The sequence below is a fragment of the Loxodonta africana genome, chromosome 11 (assembly GCF_030014295.1).
Source record: "Loxodonta africana isolate mLoxAfr1 chromosome 11, mLoxAfr1.hap2, whole genome shotgun sequence".
NCBI lineage: Eukaryota > Metazoa > Chordata > Mammalia > Proboscidea > Elephantidae > Loxodonta > Loxodonta africana.
Genome location: NC_087352.1, coordinates 61,145,847 through 61,171,948, shown reverse-complemented (window position 1 = coordinate 61,171,948; position 26,102 = coordinate 61,145,847). Strand labels below are relative to the sequence as shown.

Here is a 26,102-nt window from a genome sequence, read left to right as displayed (position 1 = left end):
AGAACACTGATATTTCCTTTTTCCAACAGACCTACTAACAAGTTCCTTTAAATAAACACTTTCACAGGCATTCAAATAATATTATTTATAGAGAGTGTATTGACTCATAACTTTTCAGGACCATCTACCTAACTTGACCACGGGCCTCTCAACTTCCTTAGAATTGTCCTCCCTTGGCCCTGGGGTGGTGTTTTTCTAGTTGTAGCTCTACTTCTCTGTCTCTTTATGTCTGGCCTCCTTTCTCCTCCTGCCTAAATAAGGCATTCACAGGCAGGGCTTTTTTTTTGGACTTCTTATCTCTTCATTCTTTCTCCTTGGCTAACCATCACCCACTTTCTTTAACTGTCATCTACTTGCTCACGATAATAATAATCACAATTACAAGCCTTCACTATGTGCCGGGCCCTGTACTAAACTCTCTCATTTAATCCTCACAGTAGTCCTAAAAAAAAAAAAAAAAAATGGGATAGGCACTGTTATTATCCCTGTTTTTACACATGGAAAAACTAAGGCTGAGAGGGTTGAAGTAACCTGGCTCAGGGTCACCCAGAGAGTAAAGAGCAGAACAAGGATTCAAACCAGGGCCACGGCACCTGCATGTCATTCGTGATACTCTGGTGTATCATGACGCTCAGTGCTCTCTCATGCCCAACACCCTTCCCAAGGGACTGCCCCAGCCCTGCCAACCCAGAACACCCACCACCAGGCATCAGGCAGCACTCACTGGCATGTCTGCGATGGTTGTTAAAATATTGCAGTACTTCCAAACCCTGCTGCCTGGCCACCTTGTGCCCTGCCTTTGGTTCCCCCACCAAGACCTCCCCAGATCCAGCAACCTGGCATGGTGCTGGGGGTTAGGGAGAGGAGTCTTCAGGACTCTGCTGGCCTTGGTCCTTCCCAATGCCACACCTCTAGTTCAATATGCTTAATATCACTTCTGCCTTTTCCTCCTCCTTCTCTCTCCACAAACCAGTTCCTCCTCCTGACTTCCTTATTTCTGGGTCCCACACCTCATCCGCCAGTTTGTCTGACACAGCTTCCTAGGAGTTGCCTTTCCTCTCCCCACTGTTCACCAACAATTGGTTGTCTTGTCCTGTTGCTTTTACCTCTGTTATTTCTCTTACCCATCTCCCCCTCTTTGCTCCTCTTCATGGTCTCCATCCTGGAACAGACCCTCTCTACCTTTGGCCCAGACAGCTTTTTGGCCCCTGATAGACTCTTCCCACTCCCAAACCCTTCCTCCTCCACATTCTTGAGGTCATATGCTCCAGGTCACCCTCCCTGCTTTGTTTCCTCATGGGGAATCTACCTCCTAACCAAGCTTACTACAGGTGGTGGTCTTACCCCTGCAAATGCCACAGCCATTAGAGCATCTTATAGTGAGAAGCCATTTCATAAATTTAAATTTAATAAACTTTTTAAATTTAATAAATCAAAACTTACTTGTTTTCCAAAGTTTTCTAGCTTATTTAATCATAACCTTCTCTTACCCCTGAAATACAAAAGTTATTGCCATCACCTCTGTTCTATCACCAGCCTTGCCTCCCCTACCCCTTGAGGGTGTGAAGCCTAGCAGGAACCCCTTAGGTCTCCAGCCTTCCCTTCTGCTCCTTTTCTCCCAAGCCCTGGCTATATTGTGTGCCTGATCCCTGCATCTATACACAAGGCACTATATCAGGCACTGGGGCTTCAGCTGATGGTGACACCCAGTGTCTACCCTCCAGGAGCTCATGGTTGTAGCTGGAGGAGGGAGACATATTTACATGAAGGCTCAAATGTCTACCCTTTGACAGTGTCAAAGGGGCCATACAGACAGCTAGACAGGGATGTTCTTACTCAGCGCCAGCCTTGTTACTGAGCAGTTAGGCCAAGTAGAGTCGTGCTCCGCTGTATAATAGCTCTAGAACCTTAGGAATGTTGCTTAACCTCTTGCCACTCAGTTTACTTATCTGTAAAATGGGATGGTAAGGAAGCTACCTTATAGCATCATTGTGAGGCTTAAATGAGTAGTGCATCTAAAGTATTTAGAATAGTGCTTGACACAGAGTCTATGGGCAGTAATGTTAGTTATAACTGTTTTTATTATTTGGCAAAAAGGGTCACAGGAAGTTAGAGGTGGAAGTCACCTTGGCAAGCTAGGACTATCTCAGATGCACCTCTGAATATCTAAGCCCAGAAACTTATCTCTGCAGGGCTTTCACTCAACCTCTAACTCCCAACCCAGACCTCATTTTTGCCACTTCCCAGCTATTCCTGCCACTATGCATCAGCTACAGCTGGAGGGCTGCCTTCCAGTGGCCTGGGAACCCTCTGAGGGTGAGGCAGTGGCTCTCACCCCTACACATGCCCTGCTGGCCTTATAGACCCACTTCAATAAGTGTTTGGTGAGCACGCCCGGGCACCAACCAGTGCCAGGGCAGTGGCATTCAGAGCAAGCACACTGTCCACAAGGTGCCCATGTGCTTGTAGGCTCCCAAATTCAAAACCCACACATGGTATGAAAGGAAAAAACATGTGCCAAGTGAGCAAGTAACAGGGTCTATCGTACACAATCAGGAAGGACTTCCCTAAGAGGTGACATGATCTGAAAACCCAAAGTATGCCACTGTGAGTTACATTTGAAGAGGGAAAGGTGGGTCTTCCTGCCCTGCTTTTGCCCACAATGACTGTCAAGTGGTCCAAAAGCCCTATACCGTATCTAAGGAATCTCCAGGCCTCTTGCTGGGCCAGCTGCAAGGTCATTCACCCTCTCTGTGAAGTTCCCACAGCCTTGGCCCTACAGGTGGGCAGTGTACCAGGAGAACCTCAAGAACCGCAGGAAAAGGGGCCTTACAAGGCAGGGTCTAAACTGTGTCCCTGAGGCCATGGAGCCAGTTTTCTGGCCTTAGCACCCACTGTGGGGCAAGGAGACCTGCTAATCTGCTGTGAAACTAAATGGGAAAAGGAGAGAGAGGGGAGAAGGGTCCCAGGCAAAGAGCTGGGACCTTGGCAGCCCCTTGGCAGCCACGGGTCAACTTTGAGGTATGCAGCTTCTTATTTCTGTCCTAAAAGGATAGGGGGGTATGGTACCCTTGACTGGCACCTGGGAGTGGGAGGACAGGAGGGAAGAGGACAGGACAGAGGAAGGGGGGACAGGCAGACCTGCTGCCTCCCAGCTGGGACGGCCCCCACCAGCTTCCAGACCTCCCACCCGCGGTGACGACACCTCGGGTCTCCCCACGGTGCGCGACTGGGGTGGGCGATGACCTAGGGAGGGAGCTCTGGAAACCCGGCTGCTGGACAGGGGTCGAAGCGTCTGCAAAGGGAAGGCCTCTAGAGTCTGAGAAGAAAACTCGGAGTCTGGAAAAGTCGATCCCCGGAGAGCGACTGTCGCTGTCAGTCCAACGGAGCTCACACGTACCCCCCAGGACCCACAGCTCCGCTCCCGGCGCAGCCTTGGGGACACCGGACGGGTTCCCCCTCCCTGTAGGTCTCAGATTCCTCATCTGTGAGGGGAGAGAGGTGTCCTGCCTCTGGCGCGGCTCCAGCTCCAACAGCCCCCGGAGCCCACGCTGCGGGGCAGGGGCGGCGAAGGGGGGACCCCGGGCCGGACCTCGAGGACTAGCGGCCTGGCCCCAGAGCAGACCGCGGGGTCTCCCCTCGAGAGGTCGGACACGGGCCCCGGGCTGGCGGCCGGGGAGCGGACGCGCAGGCCGCCTGGGCCAGACCTCGCCGCGCTCGAACCCCTTAAAGGCCGGCGGCGCGGGGTCACCGAGTGGTGCCGAGCCCGGGCCTCCGCCGGTGCACAGCCCCCACCCCCACCCCGACGGTCGGCTGTCCGCCCCTCGACTTACCCAAAAGTTCTCCTTGAACAGTGAGCCCTTCATGGCTGGCGCGGGGCGGTCGGGGCGGTGAGAGTCGGTGTAACGGGCGGGACCTCCCAGGAGTCCTGACTGTCGCCGCCTGCAAGCTCGCAGCCACAACTTCTGAGTTCCACTGACAGCAGGGAGGCCCGCCCCGGGTCCTAAACCACTCCCGTTTCGGACAGCTCGGAAACCCCGCGCATCAGCTGGGGACTGACAAGGCCAGCCAGCACTGTGTCGCCTAAGGTGTAGACACCTCGGAGAGTCCTGTGCACTGCCCCAGGTGCTCCCGCTCCAGATCAGCCCCCGGGGCACGTTTTAGTCCGAAATGTCACGGAAAGGTCATTGATGCTGTTTTCTCTCTCTAGGTCCCTAGGTGGGGCCCTTACAGAAGGCCCAGGAGCTCAGCTCCTCCCCAGCCCTCTCCCCAATCTTAAAACTCAATCCCAGGTCAGCATTAGAAGCCCCGAGCTTCCCTCCCCCGCCTCCACTCTTCATGCGCATAAAGGAACCCCAAGGCAAGGCAGTCCAATCCCTGCTTTGAGTAATGCCCGGCTCCCTGACTGAGTGCTGCGTGCTACACGTCCTGAGCCCACAGAGGCTGAACGATTTGACCAATATCACAGCTTATTTAAGGGCTCAGGGTTAGAGCTCTGGCCTTCTAAACAGAGCCACAGCCAAAGAGATTGTCATTTCTGTGGCAGATCCACCTTGGGCAAAAAGTAGGCGCTCAAGGAGGGGTGAGGGAAGGTCAAGTGTACCAAATCTGAGGATTCTTGCCCAGCAAACAATTCCAGACCTAGAGAGGCAAGCCTTTGACTCTTGAGCAGGTTCTAGCTAGGTACCAACACAGTGAGAGGGCAATTCTTGGGGTGGTTTAAAGGACACCTAAAAGCTTCTGCTCAGTAATGCCACTCCCAGTCCTATTGTGATGATATCCTACCCAGAGTCATTCACAACTACAAAAGTGGAGCTCTGGCTTCCGATCGGTAGCTCCAACGCTATGCCATTTATTGTAGCTCCAACGCTATGCCATTTATTTGGCCGTTAATCTCCTTGGAAAGCAGCAAGGTTAGAGGGAAGGATGTGATGCCTGGCAGTACCATCAGGGCACAGCACAGGCCATGGAGACAGGCTAAACCACAGGTGGTTGTTGTTAGGTGCCATTGAGTCGGTTCCGCCTCATAGCGACCCTATGTACAACAGATGAAACACTGCTGGGTCCTACACCATCCTCACAATCATTGCCATGCTTGAGCCAGTCGTTGCAGCCACTGTGTCAATCCATCCCATGAGATCTTCTTCTCTTTCAATGACCCTCTACTGCAGGAGGGGTAAGAAATAGTGCTAACTGGGGAGATGACGGAAGCTCAAGTGCCAAAGACAGAACAAAGATTTTTCCCGGAAACTTTAAATATTTAGAACAAATATTTTCAATACAATGCTAATTGTAAAGTTTTTATTTTAATACCTGTATCGTTTTAGAAGTCTTAGAAAGTCTTACAAACTCTGAAAGTACGTTGTGCTGGATTTTTCCTCAGACTCCAAAGATGCCTAAATTTTAACTCTCTTTCTCCATCTGGTGGCAAGATTTCAAATTGCAAGTGGTTGCCCATGCAGCCAGGAAATACCACTCATTGGTTCCCCAAATATTTATTAAGCCCATCACCAGGACAGGTGCTGTGAGTAAAAAGATGAGTAAAATGTGTACTACATCTGAAATTCTATAATCAATTTGGGAGATATTTAGTAACAAAGATAAGTAATACTATCACAGCAATTATAAAATAATGAAATTAAATAACCAGGACAATTTACGATAACCACTGCTACTGTTTTGGCATAAACCCGTAAAAACAAAAAAAAGTTTTTACAGGGTATAGTCTCTTCAAATTAAAAACAGGTTGTATAGTTCAGTTCTTACTGCATGTAAAAATATGAGTCTTCCTTTTTAAACTTAGTATTTCATAACCATTGTTCTAAAGTAACGAAATATATTTTTCCTAACAAAATTTTGACAGCACACTGTGCTGGTCCTGGTGTGAGCAGACAGACATTCCTGTACATAAAAACTGGAAAACCTCTGTGAAGAGAAATGTGAGCATGCCATAATATTTAAAATGTACCTGTCTTTTCACCCAGCAATTCCATGTCAAGGAATTTACTCTTCAGATACATCTTCACCTGTGTAAACTGAAATATGTATACAGTTATTCATAGATGCATGCTCACTGTAGCAAAGGGTTTGAAACAACCAAATGTCCGTCAGTGTAGAACTAGTTCAATAAATTGTGATATATCTATACAATGAAATAATATTCAAGCATTAAAAAAAGGAATGAAGAGGCTGTTTATGTGTTGATATGGAACAATCACCAAGAATTATTATTAAGTGAAAAAAAGAAAGATACAAAACACTCTGCCATTTGGGTGAGGGGAAAAAAAAATACACAGGTGTTTTTAGTGGTTTCCTTTGGGGAGGGGGTTTCGGTGACTAGGGAACATAGGCAGAAGAAAAAAAACTGTTCCCATAGAGTTGATTCCAACTCACAGCGACCCTATAGGACAGAGCAGAACTTCCCCAATAGGGTTTCTGAGCAGCAGCTAGTGGATGCAAACTGCCAGCCTTTTGGTTAGCTAGCAGCCAGGCTCTTAACCACTGCACTACCAGGGCCCCAGAGGAGGGAGGGACCTACTTTTCATCTTAACCCCTTTTGGACCTTTGAACTTGTACCATATAAGTTTATTACAAACTCAAAAGAAAACTCTTCAGTATAGTTTTTGATTTTGCAGTCTTCCATCAAGTGGATATACCAAAATTTACTTAGCATTTTCCTAATGCTTTTAGAAATGTTACTATGATAAATATCTTTTATATAAATTTTTGTTAAAATTTCTCATTGTAGAATTACATGCTCGAAGACTATAAACATTTTTTTTTCTTTTCTTTTTATTGAACTTCAGATGAAGGTTTACAGAACAAACTAGTTTCTCATTAGTTAGTATACATATGGTTGCATGAGATTAGTTAACAACCCCACGACATGTCAACACCCTCCCTTCTCAACCCTGGGTTCCCTATTACCAGCTTTCCTGTCCCCTCCTGCCTTCCAGTCCCTGTCCCAGGGCTGGTGCACCCCTTTAGTCTTGTTTTGTTTTATGGTCCTGTTCAGTCTCTGGCTGAAGGGTGAACCTCAGGAGTGACCTGATTACTGAGCTCAAAGCATGTCCTGAGGCCATGCTCTCAGGATTTCTCCAGTCTCTGTCAGGCCAACAAGTCTGGTCTTTCTTTTTGAGTTAGAATTTTGTTCTACATTTTTCTCCAGCTCTGTCTGAGGCCCTCTATTGTGATCCCTGTCAGAGCAGTCAGTGGTGGTAGCCAGGCACCATCTAGTTGTTCTGGACTCAGTCTGGTGGAGGCCATGGTAGATGTGCTCCATTAGTCCTTTGGACTAATCTTTCCCTTGTGTCTTTAGATTTTCTTCATTCTTCCTTGCTCCCAAAGCAGTGAGACCAGTGGAGTTCCTAGATGGCCACTCACAAGTTTTTAAGACCCCAGATGGTACTCACCAAAGTAGAATAAAGAACATTTTCTTTATAAACTAGGTTAGGCCAATTGAGCTAGATGTTCCCCGAGACCATGGTCCCTGAGAATATAAACATTTTTAAGGCTCTTGAAATATCTTGCCAGGTTGTTTTTCAGAAAAGTGGTATCAGCTATGTTCTCAGCAGAGGACCAGGATGCCCTTGTCCCTGCCTTTTCAAAGCATTGTATAGCAACAGTCATAATCCTTCTTAATGTGATCAGTGGAAGTATCTTATTATGGTTTTAACTTGTATCTCTGATTGCTACTGGATCAGGTTTCTCATATGTTTGTTTTTCAGGCTGTGCCCTCTTTTGGAAATTGTCTCTGTCCTTTGCCTATTTTTCTATAGAAGTCTTGTTGTCTTTCAAACCATTTTATCATCTTTGTTGCAAAAATGTTTTGTCCTGTATTCTCATGGCCTAGCCATGGCTTAATTGAATTAAGTGAATTTTCATTTAATTAGTTTTTTTGACCCAGTTTTCATGTTTGTGCAGCTATATTTGTTAATGCCCTTTGTGGGTTTTTTTCCGTTGCTTTCTCTTGCATTTCCTTCCATTGCGTTCTTCCCCACACACATATGAATGAAACACAGACGTGTGTTCTTTTTCAATCATTGTAAGAACCTTGGAGCTTTCCTATCTATCCCCTCATTACTAGCCTAAGCTGCCTTCAAAAAGAAAGAAATTATCCCACCGAGCTTGTATTAGTTATCTATTGCTGTGAAATAGATTACTTCAAAATTTACCAGCTGAAAACAACAAGCATTTATTATCTCATACAGTTTCTGAGGGTTGACCTCATGAGCTGTGTGATTCTGGCTTGGGGTGTCTCATGAAGTTGTAGTCAAGCTGTTGGCTGGGGCTACAGAACCAATAGGATACACATACACATATACGTAACCCAAAACATTATATGTATATATATACACATGGACAGAGAGAGAGGTTTATTTTAAGGAATTGGCTCATACGATTATGAGGGCTGGCAAGTCCAAGTTTACAAGCCAGGCAGGCTGGAAACTCCAGCAGGATATCTATATTACAGCCTTGAGGCAGAATCCTTCTCTCTCAGAAGCCTCAGTTCCTGTCCTTAAGGCTTTCAACTGATTAGATGAGGCCCACCCACATCACTGAGGGTAATCTCCTTTATTTAGAGTCAACTGATTGTAAATGTTAATTACATCTACAACATACCTTCACAGAAACATCTAGTGTTTGATCAAAAACTGGGTACAGTAGCCTAGCCAAGTTGACACATAAATTAACCAGTACACCCATGACAGCATTAACACTTCCAATGGGTGTCAGGTTTGGCTTTGGGCAGGAAGATCCTGCTACACTGAACCAGCCCTGCCACTTAGGAAAGCACCTCAAGAGAAGGAAATTTCTCTTGTAATCTCACAGATTGAACAGTGATAGAGATAGCCAGGGAATTCAATGAATTCTCTCCCAGCTGATCATCAACAACAGAACCAATTTTTATTTCAATTCCCATAATCTGATCCTTCCCTTCAAGGGAGCAGGAGCAAACCTGGTAGGAGGGCTGGCCAGGTAGGCTTAAGTGAGGCAAGAACCCAGGGACAGAACCTAGCAAAGCTGAGACCATGGTGTGGAAGCAGCAGAGAGCAGAAAACTATAAAACATGATGAAAGAAAACAAAGAAGCCCTAATTAAACAAGGGTCTATACTATAGTGATAGATTAGAAGACAAATTGGTTTTACAAAGTCAAGTATTTCCAAATAGATCCAAGGCAGTTCCAGTTAAAACCCTAGTAGGTTTTTATGTAGAAATTGACCAGCTGATTCTAAAATTTATTTGTAAATACAAAGAATTTAAAATAATCAAAGCAATTTTGAAGAAAAGTAAAGCTGAGAACTGAAAACCTCTAGATATCAAGAATGACTATAAAACTACAGTTATTAAGAGAGGGTGGTATTGGTTTATAAGACAGGTGCCCCTGCAGTTTAGTAGAGAAAGGGTAGCCTTTTTAGTAAATCACATTGGCTGAATTGGGTATCTATGTGAAAGAAAAAAGTGAACTTAAACACTTTAACTGATATCATACACAAAATTGACTAGAGATGGACCTTGACTCACTGAAAGGGGCCCCGATGGCACGATGACTAAGCGCTCGGTTGCTAACCAAGAGGTTGGCAGTTGGAAACCACCAGCTGCTCCAGGAGAAAGCTGTGGCAGTCTGCTTCCGTGAAGATTACAGCCTTGGAAACCCTGTGGGGCAGTTCTATTCTGTCCTATAGGGTTGCTGTGAGTTGGAATTGACTCAACAGCAGTGGGTTTGACTCACTCACTGAAATTTGGCAAAAGCATTGTTTGGGAGAAAGGAAGGTTGAAGGGACTAGGGATAATGTATCTACTGAGGTATGAAACAGCTACTGAACTACTGTGTTGTAAAAGGTAAAAGGTAAAAATGATAGTTCCAGCCCCAGGAGAATTGGCTCTTGGGATCTCTTTGGTTAAAAAAACCAAAAAACCAAACCCGTTGTGTCGAGTCAATTCCGACTCATAGTGACCCTATAGGACAGGGCAGAACTGCCCCATGAGGCTTCCAAGGAGCACCCGATGGATTCAAACTGCTGATCTTTTGACTAGCAGCCGTACCTCTTGACCACTACGCCACCAGGGTTTCCCTGTGGCTAAATGGAGGGGAAGAAGGCTCCTCCAAGGTGATGCCTTTGGTTTTTGTTCTCTCCTCTAGGTGAGCAGAGAAAGGGCCTAAGCTTGCCAAAAGGTGAGCTTTGGATGGGCCAAAAATGTTCAAAGTTTGTGTTGCTGTCTCCCCCATGTGGAAGAAAAAAGGTTAAATCAGTTCCCATGGCTGAAGCGACGGTTTATATAAATCAGAGAAAAAAGACAAATGAAACAACCACTCCAGCATTTTTTGAGCCTAGTTGATGCTGTGCACGCATGTCCCTCATACGCCCGCCTCCCTTGCTTTCCAGCAAGGAGCATTGCCAACAGCTGTAATGTCAACCCTGTAAAGGCTGAATTTTCTGCAAGGGGTTCGAGTAAATTTGCAACGAGGAACAAAAAGAAGACTTCTAAAAAAATGGCTTCGCATTTTGTGGGTCTAACAGTAAAACCTGTGAAAGCCAGAGACTGGGTAAGTTGGAAACTGGATTGTCGGAGAAGGAAAACTCCAATATTTTCCACTAATAAAGAGCGATAGAAAAGTAGTAAGACTGCACTCTGTCGAAGGCAGAAAACTTGTGAGACCAGGAAAAACAAGGCAGTCCTGCTGAGTTCTGGCTCTCACAGGTTTCACTGTACTTCTGGATGTATGATAAAAATTGATGTAAAATGTTATATGCTTGTCATTTCATAAATGCTAGAGGGATTACGTGGATCTGGAAAGCTGCCAAAAAAAAAAAAAATTTAGTGGGGGTGCTGAGCTCCGAGAGAACTCACCTGCTCGGAAGCTGGATTCCAAGTCGGGCAAGATGATCTCCGCCAGCTGGGCACTTGAAGCTACTAGGTGCTTCACAATGAAGAGGGTAATTCGGAATCATCTGCTACAGAGCAACCATCAACTTCAAACCCAACCCTACAGACCGTACAGACTGCTCCTTCAACACCAGTGCTTGAAACTGACTCTTCTCCACCTGATGGTGCTGTTACTGTAGAAGTACCTACTTCACATACAGAAGCTTACAGTGACTTTTATCCTGTTCCACCTCCCTACAGTGTTGCTACCTCTCTTCCTACAGAGGACAAAGCTGAGAAAGCCAAAGCTGCTGCAATGGCAGCTGCGGCAGCAGAAATACCTCGAAGAATTCGGGAGGAAGAACGTTCACCAAGAGGTGGCTTCGGGGATGCCAATCAGCTTAGAGTGGGTAATGATGGCATCTTCATGCTGGTGTTTTTCATGGCATTTATTTTCAACTGGCTTAGATTTTGTTTAACCTTCTGTATAACCAATACCGTAGCTAGAAGGTATGGTGCTGTCTGTGGATTTGGCCTTTTATTGATCAAATGGATCCTTATTGTCAGGTTTTCTGATTATTTTACTGGATGTTTCAATGGGCAGTATTGGCTTTGGTGGATATTTCTTGTACTTGGCCTACTCCTTTTCTTCAGAGGATTTGTTCAATTATCTAAAAGTGAGAAGAAACATGTCTGAAAGTATGGCAGCTGCTCACAGAACAAGGTATTTCTTCTTATAAAGACTGCATTGACCAGACATTCCTTTCCTATAAACCAAAAAAAAACAAACCAAACCCAGTGTCATCGAGTCGATTCCGACTCATAGTGACACTATAGGACAGAGTAGAACTGCCCCATAGAGTTTCCAAGGAGCACCTGGCGGATTCGAACTGCCAACCCTTTGGTTAGCAGCCGTAGCACCGAACCACTACACCGCCAGGGTTTCCTATACCAATGTGAAATTTCCAGATGATCCGTAAGCCTATAATTTTAATAGGATAGAAGACTACTCATAACAGAAGAAAAATTAGTGAAAAGATACAGCTTCAAAATCAAATGGCAGTGTTACCCAATTAGGGTCCGTGCCCTGGAGCAGTTGAGCCAACAAAACATACTCCAAGTCAGAAAGAGTGAGACAGTTTATTAGGGAGATGTATACCTCACCGGGGACTAAGCAGCAACACAGGCTGTCTCTGTGGAGTCCCAAAGAGCAATTTAACATTAGAGCTTATATAGAATCTTACAAGGGTTAGAAGTGTCTTTGTAGTCAGCAGACAGCATGGCCAGAGGAGTTATGCATTACAAGATGGTGACAAAAGACTATCAGACTAAAGAGACACATGCCAGACATCTCTTATCAAGCTAAAGATATACATATCAAACATCTGGATTCTGGTTTGGGGGGGGTAAGTCACAGGTTGTCAGAACAAAACAAAGTTATCTGCGTCAGATTAAAACAAAGACATTAACATTAGGTCAAAACAAAGTCATTAACCGAGGTATGTGAAGGAGGTAGACAGAGGAAGGAGAAAAACTTGTGGATTCAACATGGCCTTAGTTATGTCAAGCTGTCAGTCACTCATTTTGAAAAAGGAGAAAACATGCTGGGGAGTACTGGGGTCACAGCAGGGTGGCTTATGCTTAAAAGCTATTTCTGTTCATTCTCTTAAATATTTATATTTCATTTGTTTTGCATATTGGCATAGGTATTCATTTAAAAGATTTGCGTATACTTGAAATAACCATAAAGTCCATAACAGTAAAATCCAGTCACATTTGGTTAATCAGTGTTTGATGTAATTGAAAGAGTTGAATAATGGTCTTCAGCTTGTTAGTGCCATTGACTTCTAACCTGACATTTAATATAATAAATACGAAACTATTAACCAAGTCGAATGCTTTAGTTTCTGGCTCTTAGGTTTATCTAGTAACTCTGCACAGAAAACACCCTTTGTTATATATAAAGTTTATTGAAATCTAGAGTGCCAATTATTAGAAAGCTTTTGTCAGATTTCGACCATGATTTTTACATTATTCAGCAAAATTTGTTCTGCAAATAACCATGAGTTAAACGTCTCCATTGTTTTCTTAGAAATTGTATCTAGATACCTTTTCATTAATTTTCAATTAAATGAACTCAATATATACACAAAATTTGGGTGTTAAAAATATAGATTGTTTTAGAACACATTTTAAGAAAATGTGAGTGTACCAAATGTCCTTTATAAGGAAAAAAAGTTTGTTTTTTTTTTTTAAGGGTATACCACTTCTGGGGATTCTCAGATGGGGAGCTTAGTTTTCAGCATAGCCCATCTTAGAGATTCTTGCAGAAAGAGATTGTATTAGATATTATATTTATTTCATTTAAGGACATTTTTTAAAATTAATTCTCTATAAACAAGTTATTCTCATTTGCAATTGCCTTTTAAAAAGCCAATAAAAGTATTTCAATGTCATCGTAATAATTTTCCTTTAAATGTTTAAGTTTAGCAAATAAAAACTTTTACTATTAATAGCTTCTTGCTTTATGATAATAGGATTAACTTGTAAAAATCATACTCTAAATTGAGATATGCAAAATTTGTTTTCCAGTTACGGAAATATGTGCATTTGTTTAGGGGTAGGGTGTGTAATATTGAGGGGGGGAGGGAGATTAAAAATAGAACGTAGTGACCATAATTACAACTGGAATCTACGTTCATAAGCTACTGTGTTTGCATCTGGCAAATCATTTTGTATCTCATTTGTTTGTTTTCAGTTATCTCTCCCTTTTGAATGCCAGTGTTAAAAATGGTGGCAATTTATCATCTTTTAAACTTAAAAATCATTTAATACAGCCATATAAGACATAAAATTGCTTGTTTATTAGTGACTACTACTAAAAGGTACATCTAACTGTTCAGGGACATTTTTCCATTTCTTAAAAATAAAATTTATTATGCTTCATAAAAAAAAAAGTTTAGTGGCACATAGCTTTCCTTGCTTTTGCTGCCAGTGGCCAGTTGAAATTTAAACTCTGAGTTTAAATTTAAATTTTAAACAGAACAAGTCTCTGTAACGAATGTTTTTACTATGATTTTTGCCTGTGGGAACCTCTCAGGGGCAGGGAGGAGAGCCAACACGAAAAGAGAAGCAACCTCCAGACTGAAATACACTTCTGGAGTTGTACAAAGCAGCTGTCCAGAGTAGCTCGCTTGCTAATGAAAAAAAAAATGAGCTCTGATAAAATCAGGTGTCTGATTCTTAGAGACTGATGGTTTTCCAGGCTGATGTGCATATTTTTGAGTGGTTCAATTAGGACTCAGACTGACAAGGTAAAAAGGCCTAAGAAAGCCTTGCTTATCACTTGGACTTGGAACACAGCTGGCTGGCCCTGCAGAGTTTCAGCTTTGCTACTGCAGAAAAAAGTCATTGGCTTTCCTGGAATCTTGAATTTACAGATGCTTATTGCCAGGACCTGACTTTAAGCTGAAACCTGACACTGCTACGGTTTTGGAGAACAGCACCAGCGGTATCAAACTGAAGGCAAGCAAAGGCTCAATGAACAGAACTTGAACTCAGACCCCGGGATGACTGCAGGTCTAAGATGCTCCTCTGTGGGGCCATAAACTATGAAAACATCATGTGTAGCTGGCTGGACCATATGGGTCACCTAAAGATGCCGAAGGGAACGAATTTGTTCTGTCATGGGGGTGCCTAGAAGAGCTGTGGATGGCTCTATATTCTGATAGACTCATTGCATTCTTGACTCCTGTCCAAAGCTGCAAATAGGGAGGGGGGGGTGTGACCACTCCTGAGACTGGACTGGAGACCCCCCTCAGAGATGCCTCACTGCCGACTTGTGTTCTGCCGACTTGTGTTCTGCAGTCCAGATTAGTTGCAGTTTGCAACAAGGGACTGAAAGCCTGACTCTACTTCCCTTGTTTCTCCTTACATATACACCTTAATAACACAGTTTGATTATTAAACACAGGGGTTGATCTGAATAAACAATTAAGACAAAAGAGGTGAGGAATTATTCAAACGCATGGTAAAAATTTTTGAAAATTCAGGATTTTGTCCTGACCAATTCCCGAATATTATGTCTTTCTGGTTAGGGTATATAAAAGTATTTTCCTGTGAAAATGTTTTTCTCTCTCTTGGAGTCTTTCCAGACATAAGGGATCAGTAATTCAAACAGCTTTGGCCTTCAATTATAACATTAGTGCTCCAGCACGGTAGAGTATACCTGCCCACCAGGAGAGCCACGAGCCCAGATGGCTCTGAGAAACATCTTCAAAATGCCATTGATAGCATGCCTGATATGTTTGAACATTCAGACAACTTTAAGAGATTGGGGTTGAATTAGTGATATCACATAGCTTTGCTGAAAACAGCATTTAAGGTCTAGGAAATTACAATCGTGAATAGCTTTACCCCAAATCCTAATCTGTTCATACCGGGACAACGGGTTAATAGAGAAGCGTGTTTATGGCATGGTGTTTAGTGTTTGCACACGAGAGGTTCTCATCATTCAGTTGGTCAAATTGAGATTGTATATCACCTAAAATTCAAGTAGCACAACAGCAACAGTAATAAGGAGGTAAATGACGCAACAAAGGGCCATAGGTCGTTTCGGAGAATAGGAAGAAGTTGGGGATACCCAAGGGATTGCAGTTATACAGGAACAGCCTTGTCAGACTTCCTAAATCTTCATACTATTATGTACATGTATTAACTAAAACAATTTAAAAATGGACAGACTAGAGCGAGGAGGCTCAGACATGGGCGAAACTTCAATGATAGGGGTGTCATGGCAAGTGAGGAAAGAGCAATTATGGCCGGGTGTGAAATGGAGCTCAAAAATTGGATAGGCATATGGAAAATGGATTTCTGACCTCTACACACACACACACACACACACAAACTTCAGATGGATTAAACTCTGAGATCACGAAGATAAGCTTTTAAAACTCTTGGTAGAAAAGTTATCTTTGTGATTTCACACACTAACCATTAATACTGATCAATTTATAGTTTAAAAACTGTTTAGGAAAGGTTGAAGTGAAACTACACAAATATGAGATGTTGTTTTCATAATTCTATCCATTCTCAGTTTTTCTAATTTTTCACGCTTCACCTGGCAATTTTCTCATTTCCTTCCTTGAGAATTTTTCTTGCCTACAGGACTCCTTTACACAGGTTAAGTCTTCTGGGCAGGAAAACAACCAGGCTCAATATTATCAAATGTGAACTTTGCCACATACATCCAGTATTCCAGTTTCTGAACGTCTCTTTAACCAATCGTTAAGCGCTGTAGGGTCTGTCTTCCAAATAGTTTAGCTTAACTAGCAAAGAATGTCAGCCTTGAGCATTGTGCTCTTTTAAGATCTATATGGGATCAAATTGACATTAGCAACTTGAAAGGTTAGATAAGGGGGTGGTTAGTTTATGTTAATGGGGAGGAACAACTTGGAATAAGAGGGTGAGAATGGTCACACAACTCAAAGAATGTAATCGGTGTCACTGAATTGTACCTGTAGAAATTGTTGAGTATGTTCTGCTACATACGTATTCCCAACAATTTTTTTTTTTTTAAACTCCAGCGTCTTGTAAAGATCTTGGCCTTGAATTATCTAGTCTTGTCGATCACACCAATATTCAAGAAAAATAAGCTAAGAAGCACGATTATCCATTTCTCAAAGTAACGTTAGTTCTTTTGAAGAATCACGCTAACTACAGAAAACCACCAAGCCATATGGAACCTTTATTTTTAACGTGATTTCTGTACATCAAGGACACGGATAATCCTTTTACAAATAAAACTGATTACGAGAAGCAACAATGACAAAACCAAACTAGTATCTGATATGAATCCACAGGAGTTTAAGCTTCAAATCCAGCCAAGAAGTTTGTTACAATCTCTTTCAGCTTTGCATCTGACTGTTCTGATATCTTTCCATCAGTCCTAGATAGAAATGAACACAGATTGTTAGTTCTGACCTGGAAAAAATTCAATCACTGTAAATAGCCTAACCTTACTGTTCAAAAGAATTCTAACAAGACTTAAAACTTTTTAACTGTTTACAAAAAGAGTATGTCAAGCCCACTCTTCAAAAATTAGACTGGACTATAAAACATAAAATATTCATGCAGAGTGTGCTTCTTAGTTCAAGCAGGTACATAAGACCAAATGGGTGGCTCCTGTAAGGAGACAGAATGAGAAGACAGGAAGGAACAAGAGCGAGTTGGATGGACACAGGAAACCTGGATGGAAAGGGGGAGTGTGCTGTCACATTACAGGGACTGCAACTAGGGTCACATAATATGTGCATAAATTTTTGTATGAGAAATTAACAAGCTGTAAACTTTTACCTAATGCACAATTAAAAAAAAAAAAAGCATGTGTCAATTGTGTTTATACCTGATAGTGCCCAACAGGGCCTGGTGCTGGCTGATGACATGAGACAAGAAAGCATTCTCAAACTTTGTGATCTTGCTGGGCTCTAGTTTATCAAGGTACCCCCTTACACCAGCATAGATGACAGCCACTTGTTCCTCAATAGCCATGGGAGCTGAAAAAAAAAGAATGTCAAGTGACTTGCTCAAATAAGTGCCACTGTACCACTGTCAGAGGAATTTCCCTTCTCTTCCAAATACTAACATGGCCCTACCATCACCTACTCTCACCTTCTGAGCAACCCAAAACTCTACAGTAACACTCCCTCCCACGAAATAGTTTTTCTGTGTATCTGCAAGCCTTGATGTGTAATCTTTGGGCATATCCTGGTAAGTACTCTTTATAATCTGGCAGTGCTTATATTGTTTGGGGTATAAATAATTTGCTAACATTTTATGACGAAACAAACACACTAAAATCCTTTTAATTCTGCCAAATTCCTTAGTCATATAGCTGGGGGTAGGGAGGGAATATAGGTCTTAATTCTGAAAGGAAGTTGTTCAATATTCTTAATCATTTTTCCTGGTTATTAAGTTCACAGACTTTACATTCAAATGGTGATAAGGAATGTACTTTGAGTAAAATAGCAATCATTGGCATTCAAAAAGTAACACCTTTAATGAAAGATTAACAGCGTGTATTATGGCTTACAGGGAACTCTGTGGTATTCCCAGACCTTAACATACAGAAGGAGCACAACCAAACAAAGTACAACTCACCATACTGTCCTTGCTTCAGCAACTCCGTCAGACGCACACCACGACTCAGGAGTTGTTGAGTGGCAGCATCAAGGTCGGAACCGAACTGGGCAAAAGCAGCCACCTCACGGTACTGTGCCAATTCCAGCTTCATGGTACCTGCCACCTGGGATACAGAAATTGCTGGAACTTACCTCAAGGGTACAAAATATTCTACAAATAAAACCCATATATTTTAAGATTTTAATCTAATGATATCCCCTCCCTGCCAAACTGATGCAAAATTACCTGCTTCATGGCCCTGGTTTGCGCTGCAGACCCGACACGGGACACAGACAAGCCAACATTAATGGCAGGACGGATACCTTTGTAGAACAATTCTGTTTCCAAGAAGATCTACAATACAAGAATACACACACTAGAAAGTCTGAAGTAAAAAAATCAGCTTTTTTCAAATTTAAGTCACTGTGCAAAAAAAGTAAGCCCAAAACCTCTGAGAAAAAATACTAATTGTCGTCTTACACTAAAAACCAAACCCGTTGCTGTCAAGTCGATTCTGACTCATAGTGACCCTACAGGACAGAGGAGAGCTGCCTCGTTTGGTTTCCAAGGAGCCCCTGGTGGATTCGAACTGCTGACCTTTTGGTTAGTGGACGCAGCTCTTAACCATTAAGCCACCAAGGTTTCCTCTTATACTAAAGGGCCTTCCAAGTCTTCCACAACCCAAATTGACATACGTATCTTATTGCTGAGATTAGGAAACATACACAGCATGAGAGAAAATAACACTTATACTGAGATATATACACATGAAGAGATATGATCTCAAGGATTTCTTTCAAAATTATCTTGGAAGTGAGGGCAGAGAATAGGTGTAAGTAAAACAAAAATGAAGTACATTAGGCTATAAACTGATAATTGGGCAAGATGTGTGAAGTTTTGTTATACTACTTTCTCCTTTTACACGTATTTGAAATTTTCTATAATAAAAAGTAAGATGAGATCTCTACTTGTTCAGAGCAAAAGAGAAAGAAGGAAACCAAAGACTCAAGAAACTAGTCTATGAACCTAATAAAAGTCTCCATGAACCATGTCCTCATCTACCCTGAGACCAAAATAAATAGATGGTATCCAGCTATCACCACCGACAGTTCTGACCAAAGATACGACAGATGGTCCTGGATTGAATGTGAGATAAATGAGGACAAAACTCAAAATCCCAAAAAGGCCAGACTTACTTGATGGGTTGAGACTAGAGGAACCCCAAGACTAACACCCTGAGATACCCTTTAAACTGAAACCACTCCCAGAGGTCACCTTTCAGCTAAATTAACAGCTTGGGTCATGAAATAAATATCACCCGTGAGTACTCTGCTCCTTTAAAAAAAATAATCATCTATGTGAGACTGGAAAGGTCAGCAAGTTATCCCAAAGCAAAGATGAGAATGTGGGAGGCAGGGTGCCTAGATTAATGGAAATGGAACAATCAGAATACAAATGAGAATGCTGACACACTGTGAAAAACGTAAGCAATGCCACTGAACAATATATACAGAAATTGCTGAAAGGGAATCTAATTCGCTATGTAAACTTTCACCAAAAAAACAACACTGTTTAAAAAAGGGGGGGGGGGGCGTTTAACAAATTAGTTCATAACCATTAATCTGAAACAACACTGAAATCATCCAAAGCTATTGCCCTCAATCACTAAAATGATACCTGTCCGTCAGTAATGGAAATGACATTCGTTGGAATATAGGCAGACACATCACCAGCTTGTGTTTCTATGACTGGTAAAGCTGTCAAGGAGCCACCACCAAAAGCGTCATTCATTTTGGCTGCTCTCTCCAGCAGGCGGGAGTGTAGATAGAACACATCGCCAGGATAGGCCTCACGGCCAGGAGGTCGGCGGAGCAACAGAGACATCTGACGGTAAGCCACAGCCTACAGTAGAGAAAAGGGTTGTGAAGTTCGCCTATCAGACAAAAGCTTTCAATTTAGTGCAAACATATAAACAGATTCTACAAATACATTTTTTTTCACCTGTTTGGATAAGTCATCATAGATGATCAAAGCGTGCTTGCCATTATCCCTAAAATACTCTCCCATAGAACAGCCAGAATAGGGAGCCAGGTACTGAAGTGGGGCCGCATCAGAAGCAGTGGCTGAAACCACAATGGTGTACTTCATGGCATCTGAGGAGAAAATGAAGTTTTACAAGATTATCAATACTGTGATTTTAACTAAGAGGCTACCATAATAAAAATTATCTAAGTGCTAAAAAGCTTTACCACGAAGAATTAACCACAGTCAAAGAGCTTCTACTTTAAAGAAACTGACAAAATCTTCAAACTTGTTTTGTATTTTTTTTTACATTTACAGAAAATCCAGTTCATCAGGGAGTAATTAAAATCAGTCTTAATTAGCAGCACAAGAACTTAAGATAACAGCAATGGGACTAAAGTTCTCAATACCTGCATCTGTCAGTCTCTTCACCAACTGGGCAACAGTGGATCTCTTCTGACCAATAGCAACGTAGATACAGTACAGCTTCTTCTTTTCATCAGTTCCATCATTGAAGCGTTTCTGGTTAATGATTGTGTCAATAGCAATTGATGTCTTGCTTTAAAATGAGAAAGTAAATATAAAAGATATTAAATACTACGAAATATTTCCCAACCCAAATTCTACTACCACTAACCTCATAAAAGGATTAACTGTACAACTGGTTAAGCGCTCTGCTGCTAACAAGTTTGTCAGTTCAAGTCCACCTCAGAAGAAAGGCATGGCAATCTATTTCCAAAAAATCAAGTCATTGAAAAGCCCATGGAGTCACCGTGAGTCAGAACTGACTGGCCAGCAACTGGTTTTAATCCTTTTAACACATTCTACTCTCCCTACCATATCCAAAGCACAATTCCATGCCTAAAAAGTCATCTTTCCATAGAGTAAATTTTAGCTACAACTTTTAACATGCTATTGAGACTTTACCCAGTCTGTCGGTCACCAATAATCAGTTCACGCTGACCACGACCAATCGGCACCAAACTATCCACAGCCTTAATGCCAGTTTGCATTGGTTCACGTACAGAGATTCGAGGAATGATTCCAGGGGCTTTCAGCCCAACTCGCCTACGGGTCTTGGAACCAATTGGACCCTGTGGGAAAAACAAAGAAAGGAATCCACAGATTAATTGGGTTTGATGTTTGTTAGAAGCTACGACCGCATCGAATAAATTCTCTACCTACCTTTCCATCAATGGCATTGCCAAGCGCATCTACTACACGACCCAGCAGTTCCTCACCAACTGGGACGTCCACAATGGCTCCTGTCCGCTTCACGATATCTCCTTCCTTAATTAGTTTATCATTTCCAAACACGACAACACCAACATTGTCAGGTTCCAAGTTCAGAGACATGCCCTATACAAGACACAGTTGAACACCAATGAAGCTTGAGTGCCACTCCTCCCTGTATACCAACACTACATGGTATGAAAATAGCTATAAAAAAAAGATTAAAAAGTATTGCCTCTTTCATCTAGTTTACTCTGTGTATTTTTCTAACTAACAAACTGCTTTCTTTGGTTAAGATTTCTTAAAGAGTCACATGTTCCCTTGAATCATCTTAAGGCTTATAGGATTATAATAAGCCTAACATGCCCATTATCACATCCTCAAAGAACTAAAAGATGCAAACAAATTATATAGGTTAAGTTTTTTTCCACTATATCTCCTTTGGCTACAGCTTTTGAACTGGGTGATCTGTATGAAATAAAGTGATCAGGGTCAAACAACAATTTTAAGACAGAATCGATTTACATCTTTTTATCTATGGGAGGCTCCATAAACAGTCTATAAAATTATCCAGTCGGAATTTGTACTCATTAGGTTAGTAGAAAGTAAAAAGGCTATCCCAGGAATACAGAGTTTGAAAAGTTATGAAACTCAGAGGAATATCATAGTACATCGCTGCAGGTGTAAAAACTTAGCCCTAACCTATACTGCTCAATATAACAAACACTACTCACATTTGGCTATTTAAATTTAAATTATTTAAAAATAAGTCAAATTTTAAAAATTAAAGTCAGTTCCTGAGTCACATTAGCCACACTTTACGCACTTAAAAGCCACAGGCATATAACAGCTACCATATTAAAACAGCACAGATACAAAACATTCTAATCACTGCAGAAAGCGTATTGGACAGCGCTGGCCCGGACTCTTGGATCTTAAAAGCTAAAAGGGAACTGGGAGTTCATCTACTTCAATCTCATCTTTCAAAGATGTAGACAATGAAGATGAGAGAGGTTAATTTTTTGGCCAAGGCCTTATGGGTAACGATAAAACTTTTGGTGCTATAACTAGTCTTCCACATCAAACTGCTATTTCATTCAAGTGGTTCTTTTTTCATACTGGATACTGGCAAGAAGCCCTGGTGGCATAGCGGTTAAAACATGTGGCTGCTAATCAGAAGGTCGGAGGTTTGAACCCACCAGCCACTCTGTGGGAGAAAGATGTGACAGTCTGCATCCGTGAGATTTATAGCCTTGGAAATCCTATGAGGCAGCTCTACTCTGTCCTATGGGGACGCCATGAGTCGGAATCGACTTGACAGCAGTGAGCTTGGTTTTGTGCGGACACTACCTGGAGGATCGAAACTATTTTTCCCTCTATCCATGTGCTTAGTGATAGTACATCCAGATATCATGCTTAGCCTTTCTCTGAGACTCCACAACTCCTGTAACTTTTATTTCTCATCCCACTGGCAGACTAGGTTCAATCTAAAAGCCAGGTGGGTTTTTATCATCAGAGAGCTTCTATTAGCTACTTCGCTAACTCACCTTTCAAGAAAAATAGGCCTACTCTTACTAGAAAAACAAAGTCATTGACTTTCAACTTTCCACCAGAAGTTATCAAATGGTTATATACAAGATGATCTTAATAGCTACAAAGAACAGACTTGAACCTCTTTCAATTTGGGTGAAGATTTACTCAATTTTATGTTTTGGGGTCAGTGGCTATGACTTTTGCGTAAATCAGTCCCAGAGTAAAAGACCTGGTTAACCAAGACCCCTAAATTTAATCATTTCGTAATCTACAACAATGACAAAAAAAGCTAAAGCAAGCCAAGATTTAAGGTTAAAAATATGATACAGTCTTTAAATTACTAAAAGAATAAATGAGAACACATTGATCTTAAAACCCCCAAAATCTGATTTCATAATTTACCTTTAGTCCGGAAGAAAACTCTACCATTTCCTCTGCTTGAACATTCCTCAGCCCATGTACTCGGGCGATGCCATCACCAATACTTAAGACACGCCCAGTCTCTTCAAGGTCAACAGAAGTATCAGCTCCAAGAATACGCTCTTCAAGAATAGAGGACACCTCAGCAGTGCCTATCGAGAGAGGACAATTCCATTAAAAGATAACCCAGCTCCAAGATCTTTTTAAAACCTATTTTCCCCAACAACATAAAACTACGGTTTTGTAATCTAAGAACCAAATTACATTCTAAAATAAAACAAGATTCTATTAAAAAAAGTTGGATACCTACCACTATGAAAACAAGTCCAAATGATTGAGAAAAAAAAATTCAGAATGTAAACAAGAAACTAATAAAATTAAGCAGATCCCATAAAATAAACATGCTCTACTTCCTATTCGTTTGGTTTAATTTCTAAGGAATCTGTATCTATGTTGAAACCTGAATTTTTGACAAAAACGTACTCATATTCATCTTAGCAAGTGACAACAGTTTTAACTTTTACTTAAAAATTGATTTAGAAAGCACTAACACACATCTCAAGAACAATGCCCCAACCTACAGCACCCTTCTACACTCACCTCTGCACTGCTCTTATCACACAGCAACATGCAAATTTAGATAGTCAGATGCAGATTAGCAGTTATTGCCTCTGAAAAACCTAAGGGTAAAAATTACTTTTTTCTAAAGCTTTTGGGGACAGGAAAAAAAACCCTTCATAGATCAGAAAAGGTACCCACTACCTGGTGTGTGTCCTTTCTGCTTTTACCAAGAGAGCATTATCAGAACAAAGAAGCCATATTAATAGCCAAAACATAAAAAGTACCTATAATGTTCACTAAAACAAAAGAACTTATCAAGACAGGGTTAAATGGCACATCACAGGTTAAGAATATGAGATTCCGAAGTGAGTAAAAACGAGAAAATAAATTAACCAAAAAGCCAAACCCACTGCCATCAGGTCAATACCCACTCAGTGACCCTACGGTAGAACTGCCCCATAAGGTTTCCAAGGAGGGGCTGGTAGGTTCGAACAGCCAATCTTTTGGTTAGCAGCTAAACTCTTTAACCACTGTGCCACCAGAGCTCATAAACACCAGTAACTAAAAGCAATTAGAAAATACGCTTACATTTTACATTAGTACAGACAATGCTATATAAATGTTATCAACATTTAAAATCATAACTACTTAATAATATGATGCCACTAAACAAGTGAAAAAAACCCGCAACAGCTACATAACTGTTGTAATCTGTCTTCATATAATAACAAAGCAGACTTAAAAATAAGTAAGGTTGCAGACTCAGAAATAAAAACTTACCAGTCTTCTGAAGACAAGTGTTAGAAGCATGGAGGTTCCTTGCAGCAATGAAGGACGACCCAAAAGCATTTCTGGAGACCTAGTGCAAAAACATTTCTTAAAAAATTGAATTTTAAAGAAAATTCTTTATATAACTGACAAGCTTAATCAAATGCAGACTTAGTTTGATCAAATTATCAGTGAGATATTCTGATAACTGAGAAACTATTAGACAGTGATTGAGAACTCGTCCAGTAAAATAGGCCTCAAGGTTGGAAAAATTAAAATTGTTAAAAAGACTTCTACTACAGAAAACCACTATGCTACCAACGACTGTGTCAGAGTAGCAAAACAGCCAGTGAATTTATTTAATCTTGCAGATTGAGATTAATTTTAAGATGAAAAAATATGTAAATATAAATGTATCTTTTATTTCTATGCTTTTGTATTTTGTTTCAATATAAGCCTTTTTATGTTCTTAACATCAAGGAGAGGTTACAAGGAAAGGCAATGACCTTTACAGACATTTTTCAATTACAGTTTGTTTTACTTGTGGAGTTCTCAATCACTGTCTAACAATTCCTCAAAATACCAGGTGGGCAACTCAAAGTCTAAATCTTTTAAACATGCCAAAGTGCCACAAGGCACAATCTTCTTTCTGCCAGATTGAGACAATCTAAAAACCAGCTTCATTGCTGTCACTATATCGGGCACATGAACTGATTCTCTGCACCTGCACCATGTTTTTACAAAGCAGTCGTTTCAGAATTCAGCACTTAGAAGTCGCCTACTTCAGAATTCAAAAAACCACCTTCATTTATCCCTTTCCTCTGCACCGACCTCCAGACAGAGGTGAATACCTGGGCCTGCTGACCTTCATACAATGTCAGGCTCTCCTTAGTCGCTTCGACAGGAAAGGGCAACGGTCTGCTGACCTTCAGCGGGGCGAGTCCCGAAGAATCAGCGGGGACAAGTCTAGGGGTTTCGGAGCAGGACTGTAGGATCTAGCGCCCAAGTCCTGACCTTCAGCCAAGGCCTCCTCTCGGGCAGCTCTCGGTCGGAGAGCGCAATCCTCCCGCGACCTCGTCTCTGGGCAACATCCAGGTCACTATCTCCCCTGCACCACAGCTCTACACCCTTCTGCACGGGTGGCGAGCAAAAGAGGTCCCCCTGCCGCACCCAACTTGGGCGACAGCCACCGGGGCAAGATGGCGGCACCCGCCATAGCCCCTCACCCTCCTTGCAGAAAGCGCCCGAGCCAGCGCATCACCACCCGCTCGCTGCAGCCCTCGCGGGCCACTTCCCTCCCGCCGGTCCCGTCGCTCACCAGCCCGGCTCGCCGAGGAAGGGCGCGGGCCAGGGCCGCGGCAACGCGCACGGACAGCATCTTTGCAACTCTCCTCCGGCACTAACTCTACAGGCGCAGCCTCCCGACTGACTGGGACAAAATGGCCGAGCGACGAGGAAGGTCAAGTCTGCCGGCCCACCTGACCCGGAAGCACCGCCCCCTAGCTGTCACCCCCTC

General features: G+C 42.2%; 2 protein-coding genes and 1 pseudogene across 4 annotated transcripts in view; 1 reads left to right on the top strand and 2 right to left on the bottom strand.

Annotated features, from left to right (window-relative positions):
• The window catches only part of PSTPIP2 (proline-serine-threonine phosphatase interacting protein 2), an 89,581-nt gene extending 85,422 nt beyond the window's left edge, over positions 1-4,159 (bottom strand). The window contains exon 1 of one of the 3 annotated variants that reach the window (XM_064294584.1): positions 3,834-4,159. In XM_064294584.1, the coding sequence (XP_064150654.1) occupies positions 3,834-3,866 (33 nt within the window). In that variant the 5' untranslated portion in view covers positions 3,867-4,159. The remainder of the gene's footprint in view (positions 1-3,833) is intronic. The other 2 variants (XM_064294583.1, XM_064294582.1) reach the window with 2 other exon arrangements.
• A 6,337-nt stretch (positions 4,160-10,496) lies between these two features.
• LOC104845596 (NEDD4 family-interacting protein 2-like) lies at positions 10,497-11,665 on the top strand (annotated as a pseudogene).
• A 4,929-nt stretch (positions 11,666-16,594) lies between these two features.
• Positions 16,595-26,033, bottom strand: ATP5F1A (ATP synthase F1 subunit alpha). The gene is made up of 12 exons (XM_010586744.2): positions 25,905-26,033; positions 24,599-24,677; positions 23,240-23,409; positions 21,257-21,430; positions 20,999-21,165; positions 20,482-20,630; positions 20,051-20,202; positions 19,727-19,951; positions 18,296-18,403; positions 18,029-18,173; positions 17,274-17,424; positions 16,595-16,817 (listed from the first exon to the last, which is right to left on the bottom strand). Exons 1-12 carry the CDS (start codon positions 25,962-25,964, stop codon positions 16,736-16,738), a joined length of 1,662 nt encoding a protein of 553 aa, XP_010585046.1. The 5' UTR covers positions 25,965-26,033; the 3' UTR covers positions 16,595-16,735.
• Between the last annotated feature and the right edge of the window lie 69 nt (positions 26,034-26,102).